The sequence below is a fragment of the Cladophialophora carrionii genome (assembly GCF_000365165.1).
Source record: "Cladophialophora carrionii CBS 160.54 unplaced genomic scaffold supercont1.3, whole genome shotgun sequence".
In the NCBI taxonomy this organism is placed as follows: Eukaryota; Fungi; Ascomycota; class Eurotiomycetes; order Chaetothyriales; family Herpotrichiellaceae; genus Cladophialophora; species Cladophialophora carrionii.
The window spans coordinates 2,221,350-2,244,092 of record NW_008481828.1 but is presented as its reverse complement, the minus strand read 5'-3'; the positions used below and the strand labels follow the sequence as shown (position 1 = coordinate 2,244,092).

The 22,743-nt window shown below is 55.1% G+C and overlaps 10 protein-coding genes across 10 annotated transcripts; 7 read left to right on the top strand and 3 right to left on the bottom strand.

Moving 5' to 3' along the window:
- Positions 1-66: 66 nt before the first annotated feature.
- On the bottom strand, positions 67-1,065 carry G647_04205 (uncharacterized protein; the record flags this gene model as incomplete). Its single annotated transcript, XM_008728549.1, has 1 exon — positions 67-1,065. The coding sequence occupies one exon, from the start codon at positions 1,063-1,065 to the stop codon at positions 67-69; it is 999 nt and encodes a 332-aa protein (XP_008726771.1).
- A 740-nt stretch (positions 1,066-1,805) lies between these two features.
- G647_04204 (uncharacterized protein) lies at positions 1,806-3,282 on the bottom strand (the record flags this gene model as incomplete). Its single annotated transcript, XM_008728548.1, has 3 exons — positions 1,806-2,130; positions 2,184-3,098; positions 3,191-3,282. 3 exons carry the CDS (start codon positions 3,280-3,282, stop codon positions 1,806-1,808), a joined length of 1,332 nt encoding a protein of 443 aa, XP_008726770.1.
- A 626-nt stretch (positions 3,283-3,908) lies between these two features.
- Positions 3,909-4,914, top strand: G647_04203 (uncharacterized protein; the record flags this gene model as incomplete). Its single annotated transcript, XM_008728547.1, has 2 exons — positions 3,909-4,062; positions 4,112-4,914. 2 exons carry the CDS (start codon positions 3,909-3,911, stop codon positions 4,912-4,914), a joined length of 957 nt encoding a protein of 318 aa, XP_008726769.1.
- Positions 4,915-5,350: 436 nt separating this feature from the next.
- G647_04202 (uncharacterized protein) lies at positions 5,351-7,239 on the top strand (the record flags this gene model as incomplete). The annotated part of the gene is made up of 2 exons (XM_008728546.1): positions 5,351-5,761; positions 5,815-7,239. 2 exons carry the CDS (start codon positions 5,351-5,353, stop codon positions 7,237-7,239), a joined length of 1,836 nt encoding a protein of 611 aa, XP_008726768.1.
- A 602-nt stretch (positions 7,240-7,841) lies between these two features.
- G647_04201 (uncharacterized protein) lies at positions 7,842-8,969 on the top strand (the record flags this gene model as incomplete). Its single annotated transcript, XM_008728545.1, has 1 exon — positions 7,842-8,969. One exon carries the CDS (start codon positions 7,842-7,844, stop codon positions 8,967-8,969), a length of 1,128 nt encoding a protein of 375 aa, XP_008726767.1.
- A 2,874-nt stretch (positions 8,970-11,843) lies between these two features.
- On the top strand, positions 11,844-14,334 carry G647_04200 (uncharacterized protein; the record flags this gene model as incomplete). The annotated part of the gene is made up of 2 exons (XM_008728544.1): positions 11,844-12,342; positions 12,497-14,334. The coding sequence occupies 2 exons, from the start codon at positions 11,844-11,846 to the stop codon at positions 14,332-14,334; spliced, it is 2,337 nt and encodes a 778-aa protein (XP_008726766.1).
- An 861-nt stretch (positions 14,335-15,195) lies between these two features.
- On the bottom strand, positions 15,196-16,587 carry G647_04199 (uncharacterized protein; the record flags this gene model as incomplete). Its single annotated transcript, XM_008728543.1, has 2 exons — positions 15,196-15,417; positions 15,499-16,587. The coding sequence occupies 2 exons, from the start codon at positions 16,585-16,587 to the stop codon at positions 15,196-15,198; spliced, it is 1,311 nt and encodes a 436-aa protein (XP_008726765.1).
- A 427-nt stretch (positions 16,588-17,014) lies between these two features.
- G647_04198 (uncharacterized protein) lies at positions 17,015-17,461 on the top strand (the record flags this gene model as incomplete). Its single annotated transcript, XM_008728542.1, has 2 exons — positions 17,015-17,075; positions 17,148-17,461. The coding sequence occupies 2 exons, from the start codon at positions 17,015-17,017 to the stop codon at positions 17,459-17,461; spliced, it is 375 nt and encodes a 124-aa protein (XP_008726764.1).
- An 879-nt stretch (positions 17,462-18,340) lies between these two features.
- On the top strand, positions 18,341-20,473 carry G647_04197 (uncharacterized protein; the record flags this gene model as incomplete). The annotated part of the gene is made up of 1 exon (XM_008728541.1): positions 18,341-20,473. One exon carries the CDS (start codon positions 18,341-18,343, stop codon positions 20,471-20,473), a length of 2,133 nt encoding a protein of 710 aa, XP_008726763.1.
- A 315-nt stretch (positions 20,474-20,788) lies between these two features.
- Positions 20,789-22,588, top strand: G647_04196 (uncharacterized protein; the record flags this gene model as incomplete). The annotated part of the gene is made up of 1 exon (XM_008728540.1): positions 20,789-22,588. The coding sequence occupies one exon, from the start codon at positions 20,789-20,791 to the stop codon at positions 22,586-22,588; it is 1,800 nt and encodes a 599-aa protein (XP_008726762.1).
- Positions 22,589-22,743: the final 155 nt, after the last annotated feature.

The following is a 22,743-nucleotide window of genomic DNA, read 5'->3' as shown; positions in this document are numbered from 1 at the left end:
CCGTCATACCGAGATCGAGGTCCCACACCGTTATCCTGGAGCAACAACACTTCGTTCGTAGCAACGTCAGCGATCCATCAGCATATTCTCACTGACCCACGCACCAGGCACGTTGACATCGTCTGCGCAGAGCACAAAAGGAATGGCAGGATCGCCAGCCGCCAGCCAAATCCGGTAGGCGTCTCGAAGGGTAGTGTCGTCGAATACGTCCATGTCCTTGTCGGCCCCGTTCTCAGCCCAGAAGAACCTGAAATTCAGCCGATCATCACTCAGCGCAGGCAGCTCGCGCCTCTGCCGGATTGACTGGCAGCCAGCGCGGATGGCCGCGATATTGATGTCCTCTGGCCCCGGCGTCCACATGGTGTTGAAGAGTTGCGCCATGTTCACCGCGACCGGAAATCCGTACTTGAGACTCATAACCTCAAGGGTATTGGGCACTGCCGGTTTCAGAACACAGAACCCACGCAGCATACCCTGCGCATCGGGCGGGGTGGTGTTTGTGTCCTTTTGGTGGCCGTCACGTTCGTCCTCCCTCTCTTCCCACTTGAATGGCGTCAACGTCGCAGACGGTGGTGGTGCGGACTTGGTTGGGGAATCATATTCACACTTGACTGTACAGGTTTTGCTCCGAGGACTGCGTGCTCCGATATTTCGTTCTCTGTCACCAACGCCAGACAGACTCGGTTGCTTCCCTCGGCGCGCGCTGTTGACGATTTGAATGAGCTTGGTAGGTGCCTTCCGGAAGAATTCGTGCGCGTGAGGGTACCGTGCGGGCGAGAAGGAGCGCTGAAAATAGATCCCCACTCTTGCATCTGCCACCAGGCAAGCGGCGGCGTGATCACGGATGGACCTGTTGGCGGCGCTGACGAACATCAACGGCTTCCCACCGGGGAGGACCTTGTCGGCAATGGCGAGCATGGCGTCGTAGGTCTTGGGCGTGATATGCATTGCCTCGCCGAATTTCTGTGCGTACCATTGCAGATTGTTGGCGTTGTTGTTCAACCTCTCGTAAAAGCTTTCGTCTTTCGGTGGGACGCCAGCTTGGGTGTGCCTGCGAGCGTCCATTGTGATGTGATGTGATGTCGGTAAAAAGGGAGGTAGGAGGAGCTGTGAGGATGGCACAAAAGGTAGGGTCAAGGAAGCTCCGCAGAGAGACAATAAACAGTTGAAGTGTGGTGGTAAAAGCGACAATGGCGACGTTGATGATCCAAGACATGTACATATCTCGAGATGTAAAAGGTAAGAGATACGGCTGGTAAGGCAGTGCCAGTGAGGTTGCGCGAAGCAGGTCTCCTGTGAAGTGAAGTGAAGTGAAGTGAAGTAAACAGTGAAGGGTGAGTCCGATTTGACCTGAGGCGACTTCACCCTCTTCTCCTTTGTAGCTCTTAAAGTGCCATCGTCGTCATGAGCACTTCTGATATCTCAACTCTCCCTTCACCCTCGCGTGGTATCAGTCAAAAGCTAGTGATCACATCGACTGACTTGGCACAGGGTGTTTAGTCCACCCATACAAAACAGAAGACGGGGGAAAGTCTCCGAAAGCGATTGGGCAGCAGGCCGAGGAAGTGGAGTTGATGAGTCTGAGGATTAGAGGATACAAAGCTCATGAAGGGAGTGAGAATGGCCGGAACAGGGAGGGGAATGGTCATACAAAAAGCGAAGGCGTATGAGATCCAAATGATACCAATGGGCCTTATTCAACTGTGGAAAGTCTGTTGTTGCGAAGGCAGAACAGTAAAGTCCTAAACGTGCATTTTATGTTAGCATCGAGCAGCATCTGGTATAACATCGACGCTCTGCTCACCCTATATCAACGGCTTGGCCGCATCAACTTTCATTCTCGGTACCATGCCGAGGTCACCCATCTCCGAATACATCTCAAAGAGAGCTTCTATCGTGTCGACGAAGCCTGTCCAGCCCATGCGTCGGGCCTTGTTCATGGCGAGGCTGCCGACTCTCAGGAAGGCGGCGTCCCCGAATTCAAAGTTCGCCTGGGGGTCTCGGAATGGATCATCAGTGAGTTGGCCTCCGGAAGCCTTCATCAACCGCTGCCAGGCTTCTTTGTTTTCCGGTTTCTTGGCCCAATCGACGAGGGAGAAGAGGCTGCGTATGACTGGAGCCGGACCATAACTGTGCTTGTGCTCAGCGGAAGACCAACACGCACGAGCTCAATCTTTACTCACCCCATGGGAGTATCCTTCCCGCTCCTACCCTTGAATTCGTGGAACTTGCTCAGATCCTCTTCTGGAGGATGGATACCCTTCTCAACACCAAACCAACGCACCAATTCCTCGTAGAACCTGTCCCAACTCACTGCCCCGGTATCCTGAGAGTTAAAGGCCTGATTCTTGCACTTGTCCTCCAACACGGCCCACTCTGATAGGTATCCCGTGAGCATGGCACTAGAGTGGTGTGACTCTCCTTGCCACGAGTCCCAGTCCCCCGCGAAGTACAACGGTTCACCCTTCTGAGCTTGGACAGCGGCGTAGATGGCGAACGGATGCAAGGCATTCATCTGAGCATTATTGACGGCACCAAGAATCCAGGCCGGACGAATGACGTTCCACGAAGTTTTGTTTGCTTCACAGTACCGGAATAAAGACTTCTCTTGTGGGTAGTAGAAGTTGGGTTCGAGATGAGCAGGTGGAGGGTCCGATTCGATGGCGGGTACCCGTGCCCGACCGATATGAACGCCGTAATGCTTGGCTCCTGTCTGGAGTAAGAAGCGCTTCGGGACGATGTTGGCCTGGCTAAGCGCGCCGAGGAAGTTGTCAAGCAGCGCGGTGTTCACCTTCACGAGCTCGTCCGCATTTGACCACACCACCGCACCGGGAGGAGGTCTTGGCTGGAGGTAGGAATAGAAGAAGACGTAGTCAGCTTTCACACCAGCTGATGTCATGGCGTCAGCAATCTTCTTGGCATCCTCAAGAAAGTCAACGGCGACATGTTGGACACGAGAACGCTGTTCCGGCTTGAGTAATCCCATCATCTCCTTCGGCGGCGGTCGTCTGGACAAGGCATATACTTTGCTCCAGCGTTCCGGGCTTTCGAGCAGAACCCGCATTGTGTGGAAGCCTGAAATGCCATTTGCCCCGGTGCTGCAAAGTTCGGTCAGACTGTCAAGGCGTTGATGCAACGCTAGGATGGAGATTGCCATGAGGAGGCCGTCTTTCGCGGGAGGCAGACTTACACGATGGCAGTGAGGTTCTTAATGGCTGGGTCAAAGACCGGCAGGTTGTGGTAAATTCCACTATGCTTCACAGGATAGTGTTCGGACCCCATGGTGATAAGTTTTCAGAGCCGGGTCAAGTTGTCGTGAATGGCGGAGGGAGGAGTCACACACTTCGGAAGGCCATGCTCTCCCTTATATCTCACAAAGAATGGACGTGGGCCAGGTGTAGGAAATGGGGTAAGCCACGACTTCACCTCGGTTGTGTTCCATGCCAGTTCTGGCCCATTGTTGGCCTTAACTTTGTCCCATATTGGTCTTCGCAATGGCTTGGACATCGGGTGCAAAGGCGGGGTTGGTCCACGGCATCAGTGGACTCCAATATACCGCTGCGGCTCTGTACAGGCACGAAGGGACACTACTAAGATCATGCACGTTCGTTCGCTGCATGCCCGATCACGCGGATGCTACTTCATATGCGACTTTCTCTAATGATGGACAATTTGGTACGCTAGAAGATAATCATCTGCACGATCGATGTGGAGCTCGTGTTGTAAAGAGGACTAACGTTTGCATCGCAGCCGATGGCCGGAGGGACGGAGGGACGGAATTGGAGATGTCTTCGGATGAATATTGTTCCGTATACGATCGCGACCCGCGCAGCATCGTGCCGAGTCAGTAAACAGTCAGCGCAGCAACAGGTCTGCCAGCATCCTCAAGCAGGCTATTATCGAGCAACATGCTGGACTGGCAGGATTTCGATGCAGTCTTCCAGGCCAAGACGGACTACGCCTACGACAACAGAACTGTGGAGAGCATCGTCAAACACCGAAAAGAGTTTGGTGATCAGTTGTTCTTCGATCGTATCTGGAAGTTGATCGGGCTCGCAAGACGTGAGATTGTACGCCAGAAGAGTTCGAGGGGGTCTCTAACGGATCACAGCTGCAAGAAATAACTATCCTCCACGGTCGAATGCGGATCTACGTAACCTGTGGTCGAAGATAGTGCAATCGACGGCGCCAGACGAGCAGAAACTCGCCCTCCTCTACTACTTACTACGAGACTGCCGGCAACTCCCCAACGCAGACGCCAACTTCGCCCGGAGAACGCATCTTCCTCCAAGATGGCAGCTACTCGTGGCAGGTCTGTGGGAACTCGACCATGCGCAATTTTCGCGAGCCCTAGAACACCTGACAGACCCTTCTCTCACGCCCACCTTCACCGATGAGATCCTCTATACCCTGCTTCAACACCCTCGATGCGACCCTTCCCTCGCAACAGCATACCTCGTGTCGGTATCTCCTCCGCTAGCGGACAAGAAGACGATGGACGCATACTTTGACATAGTCATGAGCAACAATCTGGCGGAGGCTTATTGTTTTGCGCAAAAACAACAGGAGTCTAGCCACAGAATGCTGTTTGAGAGACTAGTGGTATCGGTACACCAAGAAAAGCCTACCCATTCTCGTGCCGAAAAGGCTGCCCTTCTTGTCGGGCTTCCGCTGACAGCTCAAGAGGAATCATGGCTGGAGGAATGCTTGCTGCATGGAGCAGCCTCGAAATTGCCTGGTGCAAAGGACTCTCTAATGGCACGAAGCATCGCTGTAGCACGATCCGTAAGCGACAATAGCCCTCTGAATAGACTGAAAGGGGATGGCGTCGCTGGGGTCAATTGGGACATTGTGAGGGCGGGCATCGCCGGAGCTGTTCCGCATCGAGTTTCGGCAGGATCGAGCTTCGAGTGAAGGGCTGACAAAGGCGCACGATTGATTGACAACCTGAAAATGCTGCTTTGGTAGACACAGCGCTCTTTAGGCCACCCCAACGAGAACGGCTACACTGCGGAAGTCACGCCCGCAAGCCTTTGAAATGAGGTCCCGATGCTGACGCGGCTGTCGGCTCCGTTCAAGACCTACATAGCTGCGCACACAACCCGAGAACCGACGACGTCACGACTGTGTACCAAGCACCACACGTTCCAGGGTCGGCCGCCGGGAAAGGTACCTTTATCGCCGCCACGGACGTCAGCTCGCATCCAGCCTCGTTGTCCACGACGGCAGGTGCAGAGCTCTCGCAGCTTACTCGTACCTCGACGAACAATCTGAGTTCCTGCAGCTCCCAGGGTCATGCGTGCCGTGATCAGGGACTGCTGCGCCTCGGCTGACGCTCCGCTTTCTCACCATGGATTACACATCCTGGCTGTCTGGCACATTGTCAGACCGGCTTTCGACCACGGGTAGAGCAGCTGTTCGAAACTCGCGGGTAGACCTCAAATCAGACGAACATCAGCCGTTAATCCAAAGACAAGACTCGGAAGACTCCCATCGATCTGACAATGTATCCTGCCAACCACGATCTCTACTTTTGATTCTAGCAATGCTGCCACTCCTTCTGCTGCTGTATTACGTTTCGACAGTGCTGGCTACCGATCGAACAGTCCACCTCGGTTACGCGTCCTACAAAGGCACACCCTCTTCTAACGGCGTTTCTCAATGGTTGGGCATGCGCTATGCGGCTCCTCCGACGGGAAACTTGAGATTTGCTGCACCTCAAGATCCTCCGGAGGAGTCTGGTGTACAGGCTGCTGACACAGTGCGTCTGCTGTTTCACATAGCGTCCAAGCTTCGATCGCTAACATTGTAAAGCACGGGAAGCTCTGCCTAGGAACAGGCGACAGCCCTCGCAATTCAGCAACATCCGAGGATTGTCTTTTCATCGACGTATACGCTCCCACCAGTGCTACCACCACGTCCAAATTGCCGGTCTACTTCTTCATTCAAGGAGGCGGCTTCAATTTCAATTCGAATGGCAACTACGACGGGAGTGGGTTGGTTACTGCTTCTGGCAACGGCATTGTTGTTGTCACGTTCAATTACCGCGTCGGACCCTACGGGTTCCTCGCGAGCCGAGAAATTCAAGATGCAGCACCGCACGCTAGCCTCAATAACGGTCTCAAGGACCAGCGCAAAGCCCTCGAATGGGTGCAGAAATACATCGCCCAGTTTGGCGGCGATCCCAGGCATGTTGTCCTCGGTGGAGACTCGGCGGGCGCGGCAAGCATCGCCTATCATTTAACAGCGTATGGTGGCCGTGATGACGGACTGTTTGTCGCCGCTGCGGCCGAGTCGGTCAGTTTCGCTACTATTTTGGACATTGGCGAGAGCCAGTATCAGTATGACAACTTGGTCAGACTCGCGGGCTGCGCAGACGAGGACAATACTCTCTCATGTCTTCGCTCTAAATCCTCCACAGAGTTGCAGACCTTCAACCGCAACATCCCCTACCCTGGCGCAAAAAGCCCTCCACTGTACATGTGGAATCCTGTCCTCGACGGTGATATGGTCCGAAACTACACACGCACATCCTTCAGCAATGGAGACTTCATCCAAGTTCCTGTCATCTTTGGCGACGACACCAATGCGGGAACAATCTTCACACCAAGGGGCACATCATCCCTATCTCAGTCAAACACATTTCTCCACAATCAGTTCCCCTATCTTACTCCGGAACAGCTTGAACGTATAAGTCAGCTCTATCCCAACGAAGGCCCGGATTTTCCCAATGCAGGTGCATGGTGGAGACAAGTCTCCAATGCTTATGGTGACATGAGATACATGTGTCCAACACTCTGGATTTCTTCCACGCTCGCGCGCTATGGTGTAAAGGGCAACTGGAATTATCGCTACAACGTCGAAGACCCGGAACAAATGCAACGGGGTCTCGGCGTGCCTCATACAGCCGAGCTGTCGGCCATATGGGGTCCCGCAAACACGAATGGTGCAGCCCCAGCGAGTTATCAAAAAGGAGAGGTGAATGATTGGATTGTGCCCCTGATACAGAGTTACTGGGTGAGCTTCATCAAAACCTTGGATCCGAATTCGCTCCGGGCGAAAGGCTCGCCGAGATGGGAAGAGTTCATGCCCACTGACGCGCAGGATGACCCGGGCAGTGCCGACTGGAGCAGGATGCTCTTTGACACGTCAAAGACCACTGCTATGGAAGATGTCGGTACAGCGGTACGGACGCGGTGTCAGTATCTGAATTCCATTGGACTGGCAATACGGCAATGATGTATACCATTCTCGTGACTTTAGCTAGCGAAGGCGTCCAGGACAAGGGGTAAATGTCGTCGAATGTCGACATGAATGATCAAGATTTGGGTATAGTAGAACGGAACCCCGTCTTCACAAGCCACATCATCAGACTATGAAGGGCCATCACTGGATCGCGTTCGCGAGACGCGAACACAAAGGGGGATGCGTCAAGCACAGCGCCGATATGTGCTTGATCTCGGGATCGGGGTCACTCAGCTTTCTATACAGAACAGGCTGCCGTCGTCCACTTCATGCCCTACATCGCCCCCAAGCTTTGGAATCTGCATCGGTCGTGCATATCTCTCTTGCCTCATCAGGAACTCTACCGACCCCGCAGTCATCCAGCGGAGTTGAGCTACTGGCAGTTTGATAAGGCCAGCGACTTCTCTCTTTCCTCTCTCGTCTTATCATAGATGTCCTCTGCCGGCTGTCGCGTATCCGAATAAACTTGTGAGTATAAGAGACTCGTGCCGAAGCTCACTTCAGAGTCCATTCGAGGTAATTGTTTTGGTCTGCTTCCCAACCCGCGTGCGATTGACCGGGACGTTTTCGTGTTGACGTTCGGATTGTTGCCCAACATGTCGAGCACAACTACCCTCAGTCAAGTCATTTCTACTTCCGCGCCCTCGTCAGAAGCGCAATGGCGTGGCAAGCTGCGATACATTCCACCGGGTCAAACACCGACTCCGTCTCCTCACAACTTTCACCTCCCCGCCATGGCAGAGTTCGGCGACGTGCGGCTCCAAGCACTAATAGACATGCGACCTGTGCCCACCATTGCTGAGCTGAGGAATGCAAGAGAAGGGACAGCCCAACTCGCCACTCATGGCTTCACGGCCATCCGTCACCCGACCACCATGAATTCTCCACCGTACAGCCCTGCAAGCTGGAAAGACCCCAAGCTCCTCAAGCAACTGTATGTTCCCGAGACGGAAGAGATGGTCAAGCAAGTCACTGGAGCCAAAACAGTCATCACCGAAGCCCTTCTCCTCCGCAGCGCTATCTGGTCGGAAGCAGATGCTCTGGCGACGCACGCCGGGCACGGCGATCAGGAGGGAGGTGAGGTCAAGCCGGCCGAGAAGAGTCAGGAGGAAAAGGATCTCGAACTTGGGTTTCCCCAGTTTATTGGATTCTCCCCCCAACATGGCGGCGCGTCTCCGGCGCCGAAAGTCCATCTTGACTACGCCCCCAACGGCGCGAGGACCCATCTCCGGAAGTATCACCCGACCATGACAGCCGTTGCGAAGCCCATCATCGAGGCGGAGGAGAAACTCCTTGCCGAGGGCAAGTCTCTCCGTGACGAATACGCGTCGTCTGGCCTTGGACCACGGTGGGCGCTGTATTCCATCTGGCGACCTCTGAAACGTGTCCGACGGGACCCCCTGGCACTCGGCGACGCTCGAACATTTCTCGAGAGTGATTACGTGCCTGTCATTGTCAAGACCCCCAACCTCGGCGTCTCGGAGGAGTCCAAGGAAACGCATGACACCGAGTCCTACCTGGCGCGATGGTCCAGTGGTCAGAAGTGGTACTTTATCTCGGAGCAAGAGCCCGAGGAAGTGCTGGTGATTGGCTTGTTCGACAGTGAGAGGGATAAAGAGACGGTCGCGGCCGGAGGGACCCTGCACAGTAGCGTGGATCTGGAGGGCACCGAGGACGAGGAAGCCCGGGAGAGTATAGAGCTGAGATGCCTCGCAACTTGGTAGCGAACCATGCAGCGCGTGCTTGTTGTGTTGCGTGGCTGGGTTCTGGCGCACCAGGTACAGCAATTACTTGTAGTGAGTGGTCCAGGGTTTTGCACCACACCATGATACTCCCTTGCTTTATAACTTGTTTCACCCGTGGGTCCAATTGAGAGTTTCTTCGTTCAGCCTGCTTCAAGTTTGCCAAGTGATACATCCTTGCCTTGTCACATGCTATAGCTTTGGTTTGTCGACGCGTCCGGGGTTGGAACTACAGTATTAGGTCAAGCCCTGACATCTTGCGCAGGGCACACATGCGTTCTGAGCCCCATATCTGATGCCTTCGGTGTGACTTTCGGAAGCAAATCCAGAGCAGGCAGGTATTCCCTGACCATGACGGGCGGAACCAGCAAGACAGGCCGGGAGAGTGTGCCCGTGGGACTCCAGAGTCTCCCCACGAAAGCAAGTCGGTAATCTACGGCTTCCTGGCAGGGCCATTGTACTCACGCGCTACGATGTACGCCAGCGAGGCAGACGCATATCCTTAGCCCAACGTCTCCACCAATCTGGACAGCTGGGTCTGTATTCGCCAACCTCGAAACTTCATCTAGTCGGCGGACTTTCCTTTGACACGAGCCGGGTTTACGGGAGCAAGACGAGTTGGTATTCCTGAAGAAGGAAGGACTCGAGGAACATGGCTCCATTCCTTGGCGAACAGCACAACGTCAGATCACATCTCCAGCCTAGGCATTCAAATACTGCTTCTGGTTAGATTGTGTAACGCCGGTCGTTGAAGCGTACGGTCTTGGTGAGCTTTCCCTCTGTTTTGGCAGAACGGTGAACCTACAGCGGGTGGAAAGGCAACAGCCGAGAACGGAGTATCGGACCTTGCTCGGGCGGGAACGCTGGAACAAGTGTGGACTCGACTCTCTCTACACAGCAAAGGTATCTTCGATGCAGGCCATCGCCATGCTGACCTAGACAACAAGGCAGTAAGAGGTTTTGTACCAATGCAAGCAGAGGCTGAAGACTCGCCACGCAAGCAAACGCATCGAAAACCAGAACCTCGGCTCCCTCCCGGCTCGATAGTTTGCATGGCAACGGAGAGTAGCACGACCTGGCGGCCGGCATGGTCACGGCTTCGTCATTGCACATGAGGGACTCTGAACGCCCGCTGCAAGGTACGGTGGACAGGCAAAGTCAAATGAGTTCGTTTCTCCTTCAGACCCGAGATCCCAACACTTCACACCACAGTCTGCCGCTGGCCAATGATTATGGAGCCCATGCACTGTGTCCTAGCACGCCAGTCGGCTCCAGCTGTTCCCACAGGTGGAAGCTCTCATAGAGGTCCCGAAACCAGGTACCTGCCCGAGCCGGCGTCAGAACGGGGTAACTCTGATTGAATGGGCTGCTCCCTTCCCATGCAAAGCTCGGTAATAGTCCCACAGCAGGGCTTCTGGCCTGTTAATTTGAGAGCTTAGGATAATCCATGCAAACCTGTGGCTTACACTGGATTGCATATCCGACCACCACGATGCAACCGAGATTTTGCAGATCTGGGGTCAAACTCTCGACCCAGATGCCTGCATCTCATGCACGACACACTGGGCGGCTTCAGAAAGGGTCTGCTGTAGATGGGTGTCTTCTGTGCCAGAGGTGTTGCAGGCGCCGAACATACCGACCGCGACATTGCTGTGACCAACCGCTGACAGATTCGGCATTCACCACGTTCAAACCTAGACTTCTCATGCCAACGAACTCCCCCAGCATGGCGACGTTGAAGCGAGATTCACTATCTGGCCCAGATGGACGCCATGGGTATGTGGTCCATGGAACAGGCCGAAACCCGCTCATGATCGACGGCGACAAGTGTCACGTCGTAAAGTATCATACGAGCCTCGCAGATAAGGGCGATCTCTCGTACGGAGGTCCGGTCTCGCATATCTTGTCATTGGATTGAGGCTACACCGTAGAGATACTAACAAACTCTGATCGAGGTCCTGCGTAGATGGCAAAGATAGACGCCTTCGGACCAAGACGGCAAGCTTCGTGGTGCGAAGGCCGCTATGCCCCATGCAGCTTTGATGTCACGCCATCACACCACCTCACCACCTTTTCACGACGTCGAGAGCCTCTCGATCGACCCAAACTCTCACATGGGCGTGCGCGCTGCAGTCGGCATCTCCTGATGCTGGATACCTGTTACCCAATCCAACCCCAGGAGCCTGCACACCCCCGTTACGAGCATATCATGTCAGCGACCATGGCCTGCCGTATTGCCTGGGAGACCTGGTCCAGCCATGCAACAGATGCTGGAGCTCGAAGTCGGCGCCCCGTTGATTGGCTGGCTGGCCCAGAGCTCTCCAGCATTTTCGCCGCCTCGAAACCCCTCAGCAGCTGTCGGGATAATAGTCAGCTTGCTCACAATGCAGCCTGTGCATATCCGCGCATCACTCACTTGTAACCATGTTCGGCCACGTGCAGGGATTGACCAGCTGGGATTGAGGGAGCCCAGCAAACTTTGGCTTCGCGATGGGGCTCGGATCACTCACTGCAAGCGAGACATTGGAAAGTCAAGGCATCGCAGCTTGTCACTCGTTCTGCTCATCCTACATATCATGACGCTCTTCGGACCAGCATTGACACGCGGTGTCCGCCGCCGTCACAAACCACGTATTACCGTGCCTCGAGGTCGTACTCGTAGCTGAAGTCGTGATTCGTATATATTGTGCGTGCCTCACCTCGCCCTCGCCTTTCCCTCACTTCTCGCTCACTTCCCAACCGCCCTGCGTCACACCAAACTCAAATCCCTTCCACCACCACTGTCGCTCTTCTCTCACCTACTTCTCACCAGGCATTCACCATCTGTATCGCAATCAGGCGCCCTAACTGTGAGCCATGGGTTCCGTTGTCGAGGGTGATGTCTCCGTCGAGAGCATCTCGCCGTTCGGCAAGGCTCGCTCGACCATCAAGGACGCCCCTCTGAGTGAGGAAGAGCTGAAGCTCACCGATGATTACATGCGCGCCAGCTTGTATCTGTGCCTGGGTATGCTCTATCTCCGGCAGAACCCGCTGCTCAAAGAGCCCCTCAAAGTCGAGCATCTCAAAGCCCGGCTTCTCGGACATTGGGGTTCCGATGCCGGTCAAATCTTCACCTACGTGGCTATGAACCGGCTCATCAAGAAATACGACCTCGACGTCATCTTTATTTCGGGACCCGGCCACGGTGCGCCAGCAGTTATCTCCCAGGCCTATCTGGAGGGCGTCTACACCGAAGTCTACCCAGACAAATCAGAAGATGTCGAAGGACTGAGGAAGTTCTTCAAGCAGTTCTCGTTCCCAGGGGGCATTGGCAGTCATGCTACGCCCGAGACTCCAGGTAGTCTGCACGAAGGAGGTATGCATTCAATGACCCCATCGATATGCCACCTTTGCAACTAACATCCCTCTCGGCGAGCTCGGGTATAGCATTTCGCATGCATTCGGCACTGTTTTCGACCATCCGAATCTGATTGCTCTGACCATGGTTGGCGATGGAGAGTCCGAGACAGGACCTCTGGCGACTAGCTGGCATAGCACCAAGTTCCTGAACCCCATCACCGACGGCGCTGTTCTCCCCGTCCTCCACCTCAACGGCTACAAGATCAACAACCCGACACTCCTCGCCCGGATCAGTCACCGGGAGCTGGAAGCGCTTTTCATCGGATATGGATGGACTCCGTATTTCGTCGAGGGCAGTGATCCCATGAGTATGCACCAGGCCATGGCCGCCACTTTGGAGAAAGCAGTCCAAGACATCAGAGGCTACCAGAAGAAAGCGCGTGAGTCAGGGAAAGCATTCCGCCCACTGTGGCCCATGATCATTCTTCGGAGTCCCAAGGGATGGACGGGCCCGCGGACAGTTGACGGCCACTATCTCGAGGGCTACTGGCGAGCTCATCAGATTCCTCTTCCCAACGTCGCGTCCAGCCCGGAACACCTCAAACTCCTGGAGAAGTGGATGAAGAGCTACAACCCCGAGAGATACTTCACCGAGGACGGCAAACTGATCCCAGAGCTGAAAAAGGTTGCTCCGGAAGGCAACAGACGTATGAGTGCGAACCCGGTCGCCAATGGCGGACTGATCAAGAAACCCCTGCTTATGCCCGACTTCCGCGAGTACAGCCTGCCTGTCGAGAAAGGGGGTATCACGGACGCGCCCAGCATGTCCAATTTTGCCAACTTCCTTCGCGACATCATCCAGAAGAACCCTCACAACTTCCGACTGTTCGGTCCTGACGAGACCGAATCCAACAAGCTTGGCGGCGTGTACGCCGCCGGCAAGAAGGTCTGGTTGGGCGAATACTTTGACGAAGACGCGGACGGTGGCAATCTGGCATTTGAAGGTCGCGTCATGGAAATGCTCAGCGAGCACACCGTCGAGGGCTGGCTCGAGGGATACCTTTTGTCAGGCCGCCACGGCATGCTCAACAGCTACGAACCCTTCATCCACATCATCGACTCGATGGTGAACCAGCACTGTAAATGGATCGAGAAGTGCCTCGAGGTCGAGTGGCGCGCCAAGATTGCTTCGCTCAACATCCTCCTCACGGCCACCGTCTGGCGTCAAGACCACAACGGCTTCACGCACCAAGACCCGGGCTTCCTCGACGTCGTGTGCAACAAATCCCCCGAAGTCGTGCGCATCTACTTGCCGCCTGACGGGAATTGCCTCCTCTCCGTGATGGACCACTGCTTCCGCAGCAGCAACTACGTCAACGTCATTGTGGCCGACAAGCAGAACCACCTGCAATACTTGGACATGGAAGCCGCGATCGAGCACTGCACCAAGGGCGCCGGTATCTGGGACTGGGCCTCCAACGACCAAGGCGAGGAGCCGGACGTGGTCATGGCCTCCTGCGGCGACGTGCCCACCATGGAAGCCCTCGCCGCCACGGCCTTGCTGCGCGAATACATCCCCGAGCTGAAGATCCGATTCGTCAACGTGGTCGACCTGTTCAAGCTGATCCCGCACGGAGACCACCCGCACGGCATGACGCAGCGCGACTTTGAAGCCCTCTTCACGGCCAACAGACCCGTCATCTTCAACTTCCACTCCTACCCGTGGTTGATCCACCGGCTCACCGCCCAGCGACCGAGCCAACAAAACCTGCACGTCAGGGGCTACAATGAGAAAGGCAACATCGACACGCCCCTGGAGTTGGCCATCCGCAACCGCACCGATCGGTTCAGTCTCGCGATGGAGGCCCTGGACCGCATGCCTGAGCTGGGCAACAAGGGTTCCAGTGCGAGGGAGAAGCTGCTCAGCAGCCAGATCAAGTACCGCACCATCGCGTTCAACGAGGGCATCGACCCCGAGGAGATCAGGAATTGGAAATGGCCCTTTTAAGCAGGATAGACAGACTAGACGGTTGATGATTCGGTCTACGAGGCGCAAGCGGACTGTGGATGAGAAGAACGAGAATGCCAGCAGATAGGAAGGAGATGACGACGTGGTTTCTCGATCTCAAGGAAAAAACGAATTCGGGTGACAGACACAGCTTCTGCAGAATGGGGATAATAGGCAAATATGACATGAGACGTCGTATTCGCCTCAAGACCAGCTGTCCAACAGGGAGCTAAACATAGACTTGAGAACGACCTTTGTAAAATTGTCCTTCTGGCTACGGATGTCCGTGTCGAATGCTGGTCCGCTACCGTCTCCCACCAGTGCTGGTCTGGAAGCAAGGCTGACGTCCCAAGGGGGAACGGTGCTCTTACAGTATCTCCATTTATTGCATTACACACCACGTTTCGTATGCCGTATACACAATACTAACACATGTTACATGTGGCATGTGACATTCGTGCCCTCTTTCTCTCTGGCATGTCCCGTACAGCTCTTCCCACCTCCGGGTGAAGCTGTTCTAGGCGTAAAAGTCCAGGTGGCGCCGAGGCTCTCAAACTCCTCCAGTTGGTGGGGACGTTACTGTAGAATGTTGCACACAGCGTGACACTGATAGTAAACATGGCAGTTTGACGCTACAGACGATCTTCCTGTTTGCCCCGGACCTTGTATTTCATTTCATGACCTCCAAGTACAGCGTGTCGTCGAAACTCCATTCCCAACGTCTCCTTGTCTCTGCCCAAACCTGGAACGCCGTTGCTCGTGCCCACGCAACCAGTGAAACCATTTAGAACGACGTTGACATGCTCAGCACCATTTTCAAAATCCCCGGGTTGGCCGCTCTTCGCCCGCGTACCCTGTCGACTATGCTCCTTCACTGCCAAACTCTGCCGTCCACTCCGAGTTCTTCTTCAGGTCGTCCTGCGACACGGTCGGCCTCGAACCTTTGATTGCACGGATAAAGTCCTTCACGACCAGCGGGGGTTCCAGCAGTTTATCGGAGTCGACTTCCATCCATGTCATCTCCATCGCTCCCGCGTCACCTGGTGAGCATGGCGTTAATTTCTCTTCACCGTCGACCGTGACCTACAAACAGCGAGTCTGGTCAGCGTTTGTTCGTTCCCAGCAGGAACGGGGCAGTAAATTGAGAGCTGGCGCTGTGCTTACCTTCTTATAGTGTGTGGCAGTCTGAATTTTGCGTACGGGCTGCATCAGAGCGTCCTGCACGGCAATGCTGATATCGCTGCCAGAATACCCCTCTGACATCTCTGCCAGTTTCTTGTAATCATCTGGGCTCATCTCGCACTTGGTGTCTCCAACGGCAAGCTCAAACATGCGCATCCGTGCAGGTTTGTCCGGTAACGAGATGTGCACTCTTCGCTGGAATCGTCGGCGGATGGCGGCATCGAGCTGCCAGGGGATATTCGTGGCGCCGAGGATCAGCACCCCTCGAGAGTCCTTTCCCACGCCGTCCATTTGTACGAGCAATTCCGTCTTGATACGACGTGACGCCTCTGACTCGCCTTCACCTCGGGGACCGCAGAGTGCGTCGACTTCATCGATGAAGATGATGGCGGGCTTGTTTTCTCTCGCCATGTTGAAGAGCTGCTTTACCAGTCGTTCCGACTCACCCATCCATTTGCTGACCAGGTCGGAAGAGCTGACGCTGAAAAAGGTACTGTTTGCCTCGGTCGCCACGGCTTTTGCGAGGTACGATTTACCCGTCCCCGGGGGCCCGTATAATAATATACCCTTCCACGGCTGTCGCTTTCCTTGGAAAAGATGAGGGAACTTGATGGGCAAGATGACCGCCTCTTTTAATGCTTCTTTTGCGCCTTCGAGACCCGCCACGTCTTCCCACTTCACGTTCGGCTTGTCCGTCAAAATGGCACCCGTTAACTGCCCTCGCAGCTTCTTCGCGTCTGCATCCTCCTCATCCTTGTCGCCCGCCTCTCCCTTCCCGGCCCCGTTGACAGCTTTGCCGTTGACACCCATCGCGGCCGGCTTTTTGCGGTTACTCGAATCGTTCGCTTGGATGTGTTCTTTCAGCTTCTCGGCCCGGTCCATGTACTCGCCCGCCTTTGCGCGGATCATCTCCTTTGATTTGGCGTTCTTCTCCCATTTGATGGCGAGCATGAACAGTTCCAGCGCGGCATAGTACTGTTGATAGGCTTGATCGTAGGAGCCTGCGGTGTCGAGCTCGATCGCTTTCTTGACAGTGTCGATCGCCCGCCCGAGAAAATCCGTGTTAGACATATTGACCGGCGAGGCCTCGGACTGTGCGTCTTAGAGCCGAGAGAACGTGCGCGATGAGAGAATGACACGTTTTTGTGGGCGAAGGGTAAACAAGCGCTGGGGCGTTACAAAGATGCTTCGTGCTTAGGCGGGGCGTCGGGCGGTGAAGTCAGATCGTACTCTCGAAAATGAACCGCGCGTGTCTCCGAGCCTGCGATTGAGCAAATTTCCTCGCGCGTGTATATCGTTCTGCAACTTATTTGGGCAGCAAATTGAAAGCTCACGGAGAAGTGAAGGTGGGATGAACGTCGGCATTTGCCCCGCGGAATGACCTTACGCTGTGACACGCGCTAGACGCCGTCGTCTTTTCCCTTCCAGGCAGTTTACAGATCCGTTACAAATCTTTCTGCGCATCGCTCACACAGGGGGGCCACTCTGAGCAGGAGTCATGGAAGAGGACAGAGAAAAACTGCAGGTGCTTTCCGAGGCGCTACAGAAGATACAAGATGGTGAGTCAGTCGTCCACCGACCAATTCGTAGTGAAACCCTGGCGGGCGAGGCTAATATTAGTCTGGTGCCAGATCTTCAGTCGGCGGTCGAAGCACGCCAGAAGCTAGAAGCCCAACAACAGGAGAACAAAGGCGTGCGGAACGAATTCGCATCTCTCGCCGAAGATGCCGGCATCTACAGGCTGGTCGGCCCAGTGCTGCTGAAGCAAGACAAGACTGAGGCGGTCAGCACAGTCGATGGACGATTGGACTTTATCGGCAAGGAGATCGTCAGAACCGAAGGCAGGATCAAAGAGCTGCAAGAAGGAAGCGAGAAGAAGAGAGTCGAGCTGATGCAGCTACAGCAAAGGCTTCAGATGGCTGCGCAAGAGCAGGGAGCTGGCTGAACAGCATACTGCAGAGGACAGACAAAGCATGGAAGCCGCGCTGGAAGAATCTACCTCCCCAATCACCGTTCAACCCTCAGGCTGAGGAGCTTCATCCTGGCTTGCTTCAGTTCTGGGCGGGACCAGTATTCGCTTAAGAGTCGATGCGGCGGAAGTGGCATGTCGCATCCAGCAAGATACCGGACAACGAACCCGCTCCTTCTCTCACGATGAGGATTTGATCAAGTCCATCTGAAAGCTTGACACCCAAATTAGACTGGACGCATGCAGCAGAGTGGCCGAGCGACCAGCGTTCGCTTGGGGAGTTCGAGCTAGGGCATGGGAGGCTAGGAGGAAACCCCGCCGCTGTCAGAGGCCATTGTTATTGTCCGCGATGCCTTCACGGATTGCTTCTGAGGGAATAATTCCAGTGTGGTTGCAGTCGAATCCAGACAGCATTCGGGCTTAGCAGCACAGAGTCCGTGCTTGCTCTGGACAGAGACAAGGCAATTGGATGCCGAGAGACCTCAAATCCAGAAGCAACAAGACGCTTTGGCATGATGGCCGGGTCAAGTCCAATTCTCATAGCTGGAAGAAATACATAAACCTGCTCAAATCAAGTCCTACCCAAGTACCTCCTCTGTGACTGTTTTCTCTCGATCAGTGCTAAAGAAATGAACGCTTCCCCACCCGAGCAAGGCTGCGAGTCAGCCTCGCTGGCAGAGCAACGCTATACGCGGGCCGTAAAAGCATCCTTCCTCTGATTGGCGGAATGTAGTATAGTCTTGGCGGATAATTTTCGTGTCCGTCTTGACTCCAACTTTTCTACAGACCGTCTACCGTCCGAGCATAGCACTTGCCGCAAGCTCAATCTCTGGAATTTCTTGCTTCGACTTCGAGATGCCTCGTGAAGTCAAAAAACGAGGCCGACGCCACCAGGAAAAGGAACGAAGACACAGAGAACCAGACAGATATGAGCGATCTTCGAAGCGGTTTAAATCCGAGCACATCGCGGCAGAGGAGACCGCGGCAGAAGTGGCAGTGAGCGGCGATGCCGGTGACGACTTCATCGGATTCAACATTGAGCAACCGCGGGGTGTCGAGGAGCCGCAGGAAGAAGCTCAGTTCTACGGCCTGCTCGAACCTCAGGAACAAGAATATTACGCGAATGTGAACAACAAAATCGTGGCAAATGATTTTGAGTCGCCTGAAGACCGCGGCAACTTCATCGACGCAGTCCACCGGGAAACAGAGGGGAAAGAGCTCAAGGTTGCCTCAAGCCAATCATGTTCTCGTTATCTAGAAAAGATCATTATGCTCTCTACCCCCGAGCAACTGCGGCGACTATTCAGCATATTCGTGGGCAACCTCACCTATCTTGTGCGCCACCGATTCGGGAGTCATTGCTGCGAAACGTTATTCCTGCAAGCCGCAAAGCACGTGGAAAAGGACAACCCAAAGAAGAGCGCTGAGAGCGAAGATCTACCTTCGATGGAAACCCTCTACCTGCAAGCCACCGAGGAGTTGGAGCCAAACATGGGCTTTCTCCTCACTGAAAGATTTGCCTCGCACACTGTCCGTGTCCTGTTTCTTGTCCTGTCTGGCGACTCCCTGGACGACGAATCAGTGAAGACAATGCTTGCGAGCAGGAAGAAGGAAAAGCTGGATGCACCCGTGGAGAAGGAGTCGGTGTCGGAAAACGGACGCGTTGTCCCGAAGTCGTTCCGAACTGCGCTTGACAGACTCATCAGCAGTGGTGTCTCGGCCTTGGACACCACCTACCTGAGGGCACTGGCTACGCACCCGACTGGCAATCCTGTCCTGCAGCTACTGCTCCATCTCGAGCTCACCGGCCCTGGCAAGAACAAGTCGAGCGCTGAGAACTCTGTATTCAGGAAGCTCTTACCCGATGAACAGCTTGAAGAGGATTCAGAAAGCGCCAAATTCATTGCTGGGCTGGTCTACGATCCCGCTGGCTCACATCTGGTCGAGATTCTCGTCAAGGAGTTGCCGGGCAAAGCATTCAAGAAACTCTACAAGAATATCTTGAAATCACGGCTTCCAAGCATATGCAAGAACGACACGGCAAGCTATGTTGCCATTAGAATGCTGGAGCGACTGGGCAAAGATGACCTAGCCGAAGTGGAGGAATTGCTGCTGGCCGACTTACCGTTACTGATCTCGCGACGAAGGACCGGGCTAATCAGAGTCCTCGTGGAAAGATGCGCCGTTCGAGGTGTGGATCTGCAGGATGTGGCAGATGTAATCCGGACAGAATATACCAAGGACAACAGCGATTTCCTTTCGACCCTTCTCGATCTGCCGACCTCAGAAACAGCAGCAAAGCCCCATGATGTGGCTGAGGAGAAAGAGGCTGCCTCAAAGCAGGCGCATAGGACCGATGTCCATGGCTCACTGCTGGCACAGGCGATGTTGCGGGCCCCCCAAATGAGCCAACTCGTCCAAGAAAGCCTCGTAGCCGTGGATATGAGCACCCTCATTGCAATGTGTCAAGACCCGGCGTCTTCACGCGTCATACAGACAGCACTGGCGCCGACACAATTCAATCTCCCATTTCGAAGGCAATTTGTTCCTCGCTTTTACGGCCATATCGCGGCGCTGGCGCAGGACCTCACCGGTTCATATGTGGCGGATTCATTGTGGTCCGCTACAGAGGGCCTGCATTTTATGAAAGAAAGGCTGGCAGATGACCTTGCCAACCACGAATCCATGATCCGCGAATCGCCGTTCGGGCGGAACGTCTGGAAGAACTGGGCAATGGATATGTACCGTCGCCGACCCGGCGAATGGCGCGCACTAGCCAAGGGACAAGAACGCGATCAGCCACGAGATGCACCACCGCAGAGGCAGGGGCAGGGCGCCAGGCCGGGCCAGAATGAACCAGCCGGCGTGAAAAAGAAATCGGCGATCGAGCTTGCGCGAGAACGACATGCGCAGAAGAAGGCTCAGAGCACGAACAAGAGGCACACTCCTGCCACTTCGGCGAATGCAGTGGTTCCGACGAGGGCGTAGGGTTGCGCAACACAGTGTTATACGCAGTACGGAGTAGATCATCCTCGATCGAACCCCCAAATCCTCAGCCTCGTTCTCCACCAAATGGCGTCATTCGCTAATCCGAAAGATTTTTACTCATCTTCCAGGTTGGAGAGAACTTTTCGCTGGACCACCACTTTGTATAGAATAGAATAGAATAGACTTCTTCGTTCTTGACGCTGCATAGACTTTTGGGTTAGTTTCTTCGTTTCAATTGTTGTTTCGACATCCTAGATTCCCTACCTTTTGGAGCACGTTGACCTGCGCAGCCTCGATACTCATTGATACAGGACAATGGCAGACCGGCCATTCGGAGACAGCATCGACGCCCCAGAGTTGGATACTACACCACGAAACGGTCATGATGTAGGCGCATCGAACGGAACGAAGGCCAGCAGCCATTCGAGCGATTTCTTCTTTTCCAGGGCCGACGAACTGCAGAACCTCCTTGTCTCGGTCGTCGCGCGTCTCGTCCCTTTCGTCCAGCAAGCCGACCTGGAACGTAGAGCTCACCGGGACCACCAGCAAGTGCCGGCATCGTGTCTCGTGGAATCACACGCGCCGTCGGATCTGCTGGCCATTCTAGGCTCGAGTGGCGCCCTTTCCCTGTCCGACCACGGCACTGGTCAAGCTGGACTCGTCGAGACTCTATCAACCATATTGAAATATAGCGTCAATCCTTCGGCGCCGGGGTTCCTCGACAAGCTTTATGCCGCACCTCTGCCACCGGGGATTGTGGCGGAGCTGATCCTCGCCGTGCTGAACACAAACCTGCACGTGTACCAAGTGTCGCCTGTCCTTTCGCTCATCGAGACACACGTCACGACGACGCTCGCGCATATGTTCGGTTTCACAGGTCCACGGGCCGGTGGCATCAACGTCCAAGGCGGCAGCGCGAGCAACATGACCAGCATCGTGGTTGCGCGGAACACGCTGTTCCCGGAAACGAAACGGCTGGGGAACCACGCGACAGGCCGACAGCTCGTGATGTTCACGTCCGAGCATGGACATTACAGCATCGAGAAAGCAGCGCAGCAATGTGGCTTTGGCAGTGACAGCGTCGTGTCCGTCCCCGTCGATCCGCTCACGGGAGAAATGGACCCCCTGGCGCTCGAAGCACTGATAGTCAGAGAAAAGAGCCACGGCAAGACACCCTTCTACGTCAACGCCACGGCCGGGACGACCGTGCTTGGCTCCTTTGACCCTTTTGCCCCGATCGCGGAAGTCGCCAGGAGACACGGCCTGTGGATGCACATCGACGGTGCCTGGGGCGGCAGTTTCGTCTTCTCGGATTCTCTACGCTCCCGGACGCTCAGAGGCTGCGACCTTGCCGACAGCATTGCCATCAATCCGCACAAGATGATGGGCGTGCCGGTGACTTGCAGCTTCCTCTTGCTCAAGGACCTGAAACACGCGCACATGGCCAACACCCTTCGAGCAGGCTACTTGTTCCACGACAATGCCGGGGATGATGTGGATTCTTCTGCAAATACAGTGTCAGTCACGAACGGCGAGCATCCCGACAATGACGACGATTGGACTCCACCGGACGATCTTGCAGATCTGACGCTCCAATGCGGCCGACGAGGGGACAGCCTGAAACTGTTCCTGTCCTGGCAATACTACGGCACGGCCGGATACGCGAGCAAGGTCGAAAATGCATACTCGGTGGCATGCTACACGGCAGACCTTGTGGACAAGCATCCGAATCTGCTGCTCGTAAGCACGAACCCCCCGCCGTGTCTGCAGATATGCTTCTACTTCGCACCGGGAAAGAGGATGGTGCATGCTCCGAGCGATATTCCGCGGAGGAATGGCGGCAGCCACAACGAGGACCCGAAAAGCCAGGCCGCGAGGTTAGGCAAGCGCAACTCGGCGGTGACGAGCCGCATCGCCCACGCTCTGATCTCGAGAGGCTTCATGGTGGATTACGCGCCGGCCTTGAGCCATGAAGTGGACAAAGGTGCCTTCTTTCGAGTCGTTGTCAACATCTCCACCACCAGGGAGACGGTTGAAAGGCTGGTACATGAGATCGACCTCGCTGGGCGATTGGCTGTACCTGGGGATTCGGAGACCATCCCGAACAGTGGTTGAAAGAGCTATCAATCAGACTGATAGTGGCCCAGTGCAAGGGACTCGGAGGCTTCTTATCTCCCTTTGAGCTGAAAGCGTGAAGAGAGCTTAGAATGGCCAAATTGTGCGGAGAGAATGGGCGGCTGATCATCAGTGCCATAGTCAGTCAGCTCTAC